Below are 11168 nucleotides of genomic sequence, written 5' to 3'. Positions count from 1 at the left end.
TAACCGCTATTCCTTAATCCTGTGACGTTTCACACAGAGGTCAAGGAATGTGGTTAGGAAAAGACATTGATTTTTGGACAATTTGACCGCAACCCAGGTCTTCTATACATGCACTGAAGCATCCAGCAGGGTGTGCTGTGTTCAATGACTTACTCTCCACCCAAAATAAAAAAGGAGAAAAGCATGCAGGCATCATGAGGATGAAAGAGGAGTTGTTACTGTGTGCTGCTGTCCGTGGTACTGAAACCAAGCAGCAGCCCACCCTGTAACCACAGGCTGCATTCACAATGTTCAAGCTGTTGCGATTCATGACTATTTACAGCGATTGCTCACTTTTATTGCGCTTCACGTATCAACATGTAACAGATGAGTATCAGCACATGTCCAAAACAGAGCTGCTATTTCATTGGTGTTTCTGAAGAAAAATAAATCTCAGGCCTGTCTGTCAGAACAAGCGTTAAGTAAATAAAGACTTTATAACATAGAGTAAACAGTATGTATGCTGTAAGATCTTTAATAAATATGTTGCCATTAAATAAAGCACAGAGTAGATTGGGTTTAAAAACAACAACTTTATGTTTCACATACAATTTGTATGAACAGAGTTGTCAAAAAATAATAATAGTTTACATTATTTTCTAAAAAATAGATCTTTAAATATTCTCTCCAGCAATAGCTTAATATACATATGTGACAAATTTTTTTAAGAAGGCATATAGAGAAACGCCTTGGAGCTCCTAGATAGCAACGTTTGGGTTGATATGCTCAATAAGTGACAACCTCAACAAACACTTATAATATAGTAATATAAAAACATTAATTGTCATTCAGCCATCCATCACATCTGCTGACTATAACAACAGAATTGCGAATCTAGGTCTTAAGTATAGTGTGATGGGTGGGATACAAAATAAATCAATGCAAAGGAGAGTTATCAAGTAACCATCTGTAATTGAATATTATGCAGCTGTTGCTTAATACAGTAGTTGAATACAGCCTGAGTGTTGTGTATAACTTAAGTAGATACTACTGATCGGAAATTGAAAACCTGAAACAATGAAAACATGTCACAAAATACATTTTAAATAAAATAACTGATAAAAAAAACATGAAGATGTATAGATGAACCATATGAATCCTTTGAGATAATGAAGCAGATGAAATACTTTGAAAAACAGATTGGCAGCATGTCCATTATTAACCCATGCATTTGCCTTGCATTGGTAAGTATACACACAGTGTCCATTATCATTTTTCTGTCATTTAAATACACAGAACCTCCTCCATCATGGTCCAGTTAAATATTATTTTGGAAATTAATTATAATATACAGTATCGGCTCGATAAAATAGAAGTAACAACAAAATCTGAGGATTGACTTCAGGAATGATTCTGACAGAACATTTGAACAATTCCTAAAAGAATAAATACCTATGTACATATAGAGCTTCAAATCACACCTAGTTCAGTCACTAGGTTTCTCAATGTTCTTCATTCCTCCTCAAATGTTTCCTTCATTTTTTCTATGAATCATGGGGCTCCAAAAATGTCTAAAATGTATAAAATGTTCTCTTATTATATCAGTAACCCCCAGTGTGATCTCACACATTTTAGGACATTAAATACAGTACAAAGGAATAATTCAACTTGATTGTCTTCACTTCCTCCTTTTTTCATTTTTTGAACGGAATTTGATTCTCATTCCAGTCATCTAAATCATTTGGAATGAAGGAAACCGAAATTTCCCAAAGCAAAAAAAAATGCTGCCAGTCTATTGTCTTTTGCACACTTACATGTACTACAATTAGGAGTTTGTTGATGTTTAGCAAATACATGCAAGTCAAGTAAAAAAACAATTGTTGATGGTTCTTGATCTGTGCTTTGTTTCTCCTGAATAAAGTGAAAGAGGTCATCAGAGTGTACCATGGCACTGTGGCTCCTATCTTTATACTTGCTCGATCCCCAAGGGGTGGAAGTGTCCAGCACCCAATAGCATTTGCCCCAGCCTCTGTAGAAGCCAAGTGTACCAGTGCAGGCTATCAGTCTGAGGTTCTGAGGGTCCGATCAGGCTGTAGAAGACCCTCAGTGGGGCCAGGGCCCAGTGGGCCAAATGGTGATTGTCCACAGCCGCATAGCAGGATGCTAGCACACCATTCACCACTATGGAGCCATGCTGGGTTAGTGGGGCATACAGCCCGGTGTTCCTCTGTTCTTCTACAAAGGTCACTACAGAAAGTTCTGCCTGTGAGCCCACTTTCCCTTGTGATATAAGTACACACTGTCCAGGCTGGACTTCACTGGCAAATACTGTCCTCAGATCTGCTTTCCAGCGAGGCCTGTCCTTTTGTATGGAGCCCTTTAGTGGCGGCCCATCAGCTGTCTTGTCCCACTTTGGCTCACTCTGCTCACCACTGCAGTCTGTGACAAAGATCAGGTGAGCGGCTGTGAGAGTAATATTAAGTCCTCTGCTAGTGCCAATGATGTAAAAGATCTTTGTGATGTTGGGCTGGTGGTCCAGGAAGGACAGGACTGGACTGTAGAGCAGGGAGCCGTGACCATCTGTCGTTGAAGAGGCCAAGACTCGGTCACCAGGGTGAAGGTCACGCATCTGTTTAGTAGCCCCGCCCTGGAGGATAACCTGAGCATCGCCAGGGAAACAGCCACCGGTTTTGGCGGCAACAGAATGTTCTGGAGAAATACAAAAATAAAAATACGATTATTGGATTTAACTTTGTTTTAACGTCTATGAAGAATAAAGAAAAACAAAAAAGATGATTTCTCTTACGAAAAGAGCAAAGGCACAGCAGCACTTGGACCCCTACAGCGGCTTCATCTGCACATTGTTCAGTTGTAGGTCACTGAGTGATCTATAAAGCAGGCCAGACTTTGACACTGACCCAAGGACAACTTTATCTCAGTGGATCAGCGGGAGATTGTTAGCATATGTATATAATGTGACTCATGTTCAAACCCTGGCTTTCCTGTCTGCCTCAGTCTCTCTCTCTTAAGAAGAATATGTGTAAATGCATCCACAATTAATTTGATTTGATTAATGTTATGTTTGACTCTTTCAACTGGTTTGTGTGTGGGGTGGGGTCGGAAGAATGTATAATGGATAATAAAGTAACTATTGTCAAAAGGAAGCACTCCTGGTATTTGTCATATACTGTAAAGTGTTTTACTGTGAAGTTTGACCCCTCACTATACTATCACATGTATAGCACTTGTCTGCCCAAGACAGCCCAGTATACATTTGATCCAGAGTAAATCTGTACAAGGTGGCCCTTTAAGATGCAGTGAGACGAGGTGGCAAGAAGAGGTAGTCAGCAAGAGCTAATGGATAACCAGCTGATTGTATCACCACAGTCTGAGCACGGCCCGGGGTCAGGGAAACAGGAAGGTACACAGACTCAGACCTGGGTCTAGATGTTGTTTGGATTACAGCAGAGGTTGTGCTTCAAGCCAATGGTTCCACACAAGAATGAGCACTGGCACATTGTAATGAGGCTGATTCCTTACTGATGGCAAAATCTTTTTTAAATAAGAAAGAATGTGTGTGTGTGTGTGTGTGTGTGTGTGTGTGTGTGTGTGTGTGTGTGTGTGTGTGTGTGTGTGTGTGTGTGTGTGTGTGTGTGTGTGTGTGTGTGTGTGTGTGTGTGTGTGTGTGTGTGTGTGTGTGTGTGGGGGAGGGAGGGAGGGAGGGTTGTGTTAAAGCAGTCTTAAAGCAGCCAAATGTTTGTCTAAGGTGTGTGTTTCTGTAAGCCAGAGGGCTGCAGAGAAGGAGGTCTTTGACTGGGAGGTGATAAGACTTAGATAAGAGATCTGAGAGAACCCTACTGAAGGAAAAGCAACAGCAAAACAAAGGGAGAGTTAATCATCTCACAGCTTCTAACCTCAATGGACTGCTAGAATGTAGTTTGGCATCAAATAACTGGTAGTACTAGACATGGGTAAATGGGTTTCTAAAATGTCCCAGGTTAGAATGGCTTGAGGTGGAATGCGGTCAAGTATTGTTTGCTTAAGGGCTGTATCTGATTTGAAATAACATTTGATAAAATAAAAGGCTCTATTATTGGAATGCAGAAAAAGAGAGGCAGATAAAATGTCAAATATACAATAGATGTTATCTGTTCCATGTATTTTATAGTGATTGATCTGTCCTAACACTACACATAGTATAGTTTACATCCTTGTCAAAAATATCAATTTTACACTAGCCTCATCTGCGAATCATACAGCTTTCTAATGTGCGATCACAAAGAATGATCACTTTACGATGAGATCAAGAAGAGAGCACAGGTGCAACACCCTGCTTTGATTGGCTCCCAATAGGCCGTACACAAACAAACACACACACACACACACACACACACACACACACACACACACACACACACACACACACACACACACACACACACACACACACACACACACACACACACACACACACACACACACACAAAACGTGGTGATAGTGGCACTGAAAGGCAAAGTAAACCATTAGTGAATCACCAACAAAAGCATCAACCTCATTAGTGGTAATGACAGCTGGCCACAAACACAAAAAACATACAAATACACACACACACACACACACACACACACACACACACACACACACACACACACACACACACACACACACACACACACACACACGCACACACACACACACACACAAAGCAGTTCCATCTTACCTGACTTAACGCTACAGTGAATGTGGGCTTTGGATTCGTAGTAGACCCAGTCAAATCCAGCTTCTACTGCCAGCCGGGCCAACATGCCATACTTGTTTCTGTCCCTGTAAATGAAAATACCAAAAGATATTGTAAACTCCTAATGTAATTCAATCAGAGTTTGACTGCATATTTTTTCAAAAAGCACAGAAAACATAAATATTCCAAATGACATTCAAACATTATTTTTACATTGTAATACCTTTAAACACAACACTGAATAGTTGGTTGACTCATGACATTACTGATAGATTGACTGAGTGACCTGCTATAAGCAGTGTAAATGATAACTGGTCTAAATGGGCTATTCCCACCACAAAATGCATTCCTACCTGTCTGATGTGGTGATATCCAAAGCACGTCCCTCATAGTGCAACGAGTCTTCTGAATGATGACCATCCTCATCCCAGCCCTCAGTCACTCTCAGCTTAACACCTGGCCACATGTTCATCACTGAGATGGCCAGAGAGTTTAACTTGTCTTTGCAACGCTAAGAGAGAGGTAAATGGAGGGAAAAGTAAGGAAAGCTGTTCAAATTCAACACTACGATAAGAAATAAGGTTATCAAATAAGAGCAGATGGAGGTAAAGACCAACTGAAGAAGAGAAGAGAGGGACGTTATGGGAAGAGTTTGGTGGGTTAAGTATGAGGCATCGTTTCAGCAAAACGGTCAACAAAAAGATGCCCAAGTTCAGGGGAAGAAATATATATATAATGAGGAGAGAGTGTGTGTTTGGGTGTGTGTTTGTTGGTGGAGCAGATAGTCAGAGACATCAGTGAATCGCATTAAGACGGGGACAGGGAAGTTGGGATGGGAGAAAAACGACAGAAAGTGGAAGAACAGAGACGGAGTGTGAGAGTTACTCAAAGCAAACAGCATGTTCATTAGTTCATTCACAAGTGATGAGGGCATACCTCTTCACTAACATATTCAAACACTAGTAGACATGTAGACAATAGCCTTATTATAACAGTGTCAGGTGAATGTTGTCAGGTGAATGGTCAAAGTACACACAACTATCCGAGTTCTTGCATGGGATGATTTAGCAGTTTTTCAGTTACTTATGTAAAGTGTACGGTCCAAAGCTAAAGGAGACATATGTACACAAGAAAATGTAATCTCATTAATAGCAAATAATTGACAATTTCCATCACTGAAAACAATTGACTAATTATTTGTATTTAATTACAATTACATTTTAGTGAACGGTGCGTTCTCTGGCCTACATATAAAAAAATACCTTTATGTGAAACTAAAATTAAGATTTTGGCTGTGAAATGTATCCTGGATATACTTTGGTTTGACCCTAAGATTAATGTTTTTTACGCAATCCCCTTATGTATAAACTAATTTATTATTGTACAATGATTGACTCAACAAAACAAAGCTGAGTTCAGGAGTAATGGCAATATATCACGGCAATATCAGCAGCCAAAAATGGAGCAAAATCCAAAGCTGAGAGTCAATTAAATCAATCATTTTGGTTGAAACATTTAACAGAGAGCAAACATTCAGGAGACAATTGGATGCAACAGTGTGACTAATCTATTCTGAAGTAGTGCAGTTATTTCACATTCCAATGATTAACCAAAATTGACATTGCAAATGTGTTTATTCTTCTCAATGTTGCCAATGTACAGCATAAACCAGGTATGAAGCAACATGGCACTCAGGAACACCGAGCTATATTTGTGCAAAAAGATGTTTGCACCCATGCCTTTTCATCCACGTTCCTTCCTTACCTGGGTCATGAGCCTGTCAGCCCCCGTGTCCTCCTCATCTTTGAAGATAATATCTGTGTTGTAATTCGGCGTGAGTTCTTTAAAGCGCTCGGAGTTGCGCGTTATTTTACCCTCGGGTCTTCCGCTGGCTCCCAGGGTCTTCTCGGCTACCTTGGGGCTGAATTGCTTGTAGTCAAGCGGGATGAGCTTCTTCGGGAGCCGCCTCTTGCCGTACCCCCTCCCCGGCCCGCAGCCCTCCGAGGCAGGTGCGAGGAGGAGGACCAAGGCACACAGAGAGGTGGTGAGGAGGATGAAGGAGATCCGCATCGCCCCGGGGGGAGGGAGGTCTCTCCCTGGGGAGAGAGATGTCTTCAGTACCTCCCCGGCTCAGTTTCCGACTCCATCGTCCGTGACAGTCGCAACATCACGTCCGAAAGACTCGGATAAAAGACGCTCACCTCGGCAGCTCCAGGCACCATGAGGACACCAAAACGGTTTTTTAGCAGTTCCAAAAAATGTACCCACAATTGAGAAACTTCGCTCCCTCCGCCTTACAGAATCAACAGTAAGTGTGTAGGCTGTAAAGTCCGCGTATTTAAACAAACAGGTTCAAAGTCGATTTGGTGGGCGAGATAGTTAAAGAGAGAGAGCGGTTACTGATATCCAAGTTGCAGTGTTGTGGTTTCTCTCCCTCTTTTTCTTTTGCTCTGTGAAACTGTCACAACACCGGCCACTTTCACCCGCTGCTTGGCTGGTCTCTGCATATGCGACCGGCGTGCAACAAGCTGCAGCTTTCCAGTTGAATTGAAAGGATTTGAGTGATCCAAAACGATCTGTTGCCACTTCAGACCGCACCCTGCCAGTCCTGCCCTCCTCTCTCCTCTCCCTCTCTCCCTCTCTCCCTCTGTCCCTACTCTGCCACCCACCCCGCCCTCCCGGGCACAGGGTGCACTGGAGAGTCCTGTCCACACTCTGCTGGCAGGCAAGCAGCAAACACCAGCTTTGCCCTTTACTGCTGCCACTTCACATTTCCACTTGTTTGTCTTTGTCTGTCTATGTCCTTGAGAGCTCCGCATGGGGACGACCTCGTTTTTGTTTTTGTTATAAACTGTTAACAACACACTATCACAATCAATTAAACCAATCAATTTCCTGGAGTAGGCAGCCACCGATGTGTTTTCCCCCTGGCTGCATTCCAATATAAAATATGATCAAGGGTCACTGGTTGACTGGCTGGCCGGTGTTTAGTTGACTGAATATTAATGGGGTAATTTACTAGCAGTGAGACGGACTGATTTCCTGATGTTTGGCAGGTGGACTAGCTGAAGTGTTGCTTGGCTGAATAACTGATAGTCTGACAGTCCAACAGACAGTTTGACTTGCTGACTGACAGACTGACTGAATCTAAGATTGGCTGCCTGTCTAGACGATTGTCCTAATTAATCAACATGATTAATAACTGTATGCCAGTTTCCTAAAATTGAGAATATACATGCATGCACACACACCACACACACACACACACACACACACACACACACACACACACACACACACACACCCCCCCCCCCCCCCCCCCCCCACACACACACAACACACCCCACACACACACACACACACCACACACACACACACACACACACACACACACACACACACACACACACACACACACACACATAATTCACCATATTACATGCCACACACACCCACACACACACACACACACACACCACACACGCACCACACACACCACACACACACACACACACACACATTCACATAGACACACACCACACACACATTTCACATATAACTGCAACACACACCACACACCACACCACAACATTCTACATTTATACATGCACACACACACATACCCACACACACACACACACCCACACACACACACACACACAATTCCACATATTACCGGCACACACACACACCACCCACACACACACACCACACACACACACACACCAACACACACACATTCACATATACATTGCACACACACACAACACACACACACACAACACACAACACACACCCGTCCAACAGCACACACACACATTCACATACACACACACACACACACACACACACACACATTCACATATACATGCACACACACACACACACACACACACACACACACACACACACACACACATTCACATATACACACACACACACACACATTCACATATACATGCACACACACACACACACACACACACACACACATTCACATATACATGCACACACACACACACACACACACACACACACCCACACACACACACACACACACACACACACATTCACATATACATGCACACACACACACACACACACACACACACACACATTCACATATACATGCACACACACACCACACACACACCACACACACACACACACACCACACACACACACACACACACCCAACACACACACACACACACACACACACATACAGTACACATTCACATTCACATATACATGCACATACACACTAGCAAACCCAACCCCTCCAAATTAGCTCTTCAAATATTTGCCAGCAGAAAATCAGTGGTCTCACCCCTGTTTCTCAGGGTAGGCTCCTTTGAATGAAGTGAACTGTACAAGGCTGAGGGTTTCCACAATTTATGTTTTATTATTTGTAAGTGTAAACACCATAAAGTATTTCTGCCGCACTACCGCTTTTCATGTCTCATGATGGAACAGAGAAAAGCAAAGAGAGGGATTCACACACAGTAAACAGTCATCTATAGCTGTGTTTGCCTTTAAGCTGAAATAGAACATAAACTGGGACTTGTGTAAATTCATTAGAACGTTCCTGGTATGTCATAAGTCAGTTAAAAATAAATCTAAATCAGTGCTATAGAGGTGGCTGTGTTTTACTCAATTTGTATTTCCAGCTTTGTTATGTGGAAATGCTCTGATAATGAAGTATCACCTTATTAAGGAAGGGGAATCTCTTTTAAAAGGGAAACAGGGGATACTTCTAAATGTGTAGAGAAGTGTCACAAAATCAGGAATGTGAGGTGGACATGCTCAAAGTATATATTTTGTGAAATATTACAGCTGAAAATGTTGCATGCAGATCAATGTATGGCAGTGCCTTGGGTGGTTCAACATTCCCTTTTACTTTTTCACGAAATCTTACATATGTCCAGTTAGTAAAAGACTACCGACAGCAGCTGTTAGCTTAGCTTAGCACACATACTTTAAGCAGGGGGAAACAGCTGGCCTGGCTCTGTCCAAAGCGGACAGAATCTGCCTACTATACTTCTGAAGGTTACTTATTAACACATTATAGTGTGGTTTTTTAATCCGCACAATCACTGATTTGTACAAGAGCCAAGTTAATGTTTTTCATGGATCTGGGTGCCTGATTTATTTCCAAGAGTATCAGTAACCTCTTGGAGTTTCAGATGATCCCCTGCCAAACTTATGGTGACGACAAGAGCTCAGAAAGTCACAAGTCAAGAAATCACTCTGTAAAAAGAATGTCACTTTTCCACACCTAGACAATCATAATATAGCATGTGAATATGCAATATGTGGAGGTAGATGGCTTTTGCAGTTCCCAGTTGTATTTATGCTAACAATCTAATGGCACCACCAGAGCTTCATAATACTCTGAAGACCTAAGAGTTGCCTTGTTCTACTGATCCAACTGAAAGAAAGAGATTAAGGATAATATCAATTAAAGGTGGGGTATGTAATTTATTTCAGGAACACTTTTTGTTATATTCCATGGAATGCTCTTAACACCCCGTTAGCAACGAATAAATGCTTTGACAATAAATACATAACAAATTGTAATCTGTGGAAGCCGTGGGGCCCGGCTAAAATAACTGGATGGCCTACCTGCCTGTCAGCCTTCCATCTGTGCACAAACTTATCTCGTGCAGATTTTTTCCGGTTGTGTACTTTTAAATTCTAGCGCAATCGAGCTGATTTCTCCAAAATGACATACCCCACCTTTAATCAAACTATTCTGTTTAAAGTTGGTGGTTTAACCTTTGACAACCTCTGCCTGTTAACATCAAGAGTTGTAAAGACTTGAGAAAGATACTGAATGTAAAACTGCTAATAATGAGAGACCAACGCCTTGCACGGCAGTTCTGCCACATTTGTCATGTGAACCAATCATACGTTGAAAGGTTAAAGGCGCTGAGTGATGAAGGGATTTATCATTTACACTATTAAACAGCTGATGGGATCCATCACATTCAGTACCGTTTGTAAGAGCCGATACTTCTACATTTGTACAAACGTTTGTCCGTGTCCTTGCGTGAGCAGAAATCAATATGCAAATGTGTGTGTACCCACGTTTGCCCAAGCATATGCTTTCCTGTAACTATCAACATTTTGTGGCTGTGTGTGTGTCATCCTTTCTTTGAAGATCATAAATACAGGCGTGGTTCCAGGCAGGCCGGCAGCCTATTCAGCGTGGCTGTCGACAATGCTTCAGAAGTGGTCACATTCTCCCATCCATCCATCCATCCCTCCCTTCATCCATCCGTCTTTCAGTTCCTCTTTGCCTCAAGAAAGGACACCATGGCCTTTCAAGCAGACACCAATCTGATAAGATCAAACCAGAGTGGAGCCTGACACACCACAACCCCAAACAGATCTTCTCTCTCTGCTCGTATTAATCAACTGTCAAATTCGCTGTCTTACACCATTTCT

The 11168-nt window shown here is 42.2% G+C and overlaps 1 protein-coding gene across 1 annotated transcript; it reads right to left on the bottom strand.

Annotated features, from left to right (window-relative positions):
• Positions 1–505: 505 nt before the first annotated feature.
• ihha (Indian hedgehog signaling molecule a) lies at positions 506–7265 on the bottom strand. The gene is made up of 4 exons (XM_034203947.1): positions 6483–7265; positions 5072–5229; positions 4701–4804; positions 506–2688 (listed from the first exon to the last, which is right to left on the bottom strand). The coding sequence occupies exons 1-4, from the start codon at positions 6786–6788 to the stop codon at positions 1946–1948; spliced, it is 1311 nt and encodes a 436-aa protein (XP_034059838.1). The 5' UTR covers positions 6789–7265; the 3' UTR covers positions 506–1945.
• Between the last annotated feature and the right edge of the window lie 3903 nt (positions 7266–11168).

The sequence above is a fragment of the Gymnodraco acuticeps genome, unplaced genomic scaffold, assembly GCF_902827175.1.
Source record: "Gymnodraco acuticeps unplaced genomic scaffold, fGymAcu1.1, whole genome shotgun sequence".
Classification (NCBI taxonomy): Eukaryota; Metazoa; Chordata; class Actinopteri; order Perciformes; family Bathydraconidae; genus Gymnodraco; species Gymnodraco acuticeps.
The sequence above is the reverse complement of the archived record's forward strand: the minus strand, read 5'-3'. Positions and strand labels throughout refer to the sequence as shown.

Bases quoted from the DNA above. Each gene is read 5' to 3' on its own strand.
- ihha (XM_034203947.1), bottom strand. From the start codon at position 6,788: ATGCGGATCTCCTTCATCCTCCTCACCACCTCTCTGTGTGCCTTGGTC. The intron at 5,230-6,482 runs GTAAGGAAGGAA...CCTCTCTCTTAG, and splicing joins CTGACAGGCTCATGACCCAG to CGTTGCAAAGACAAGTTAAA. The intron at 2,689-4,700 runs GTAAGATGGAAC...GTATTTCTCCAG, and splicing joins TCACTGTAGCGTTAAGTCAG to AACATTCTGTTGCCGCCAAA.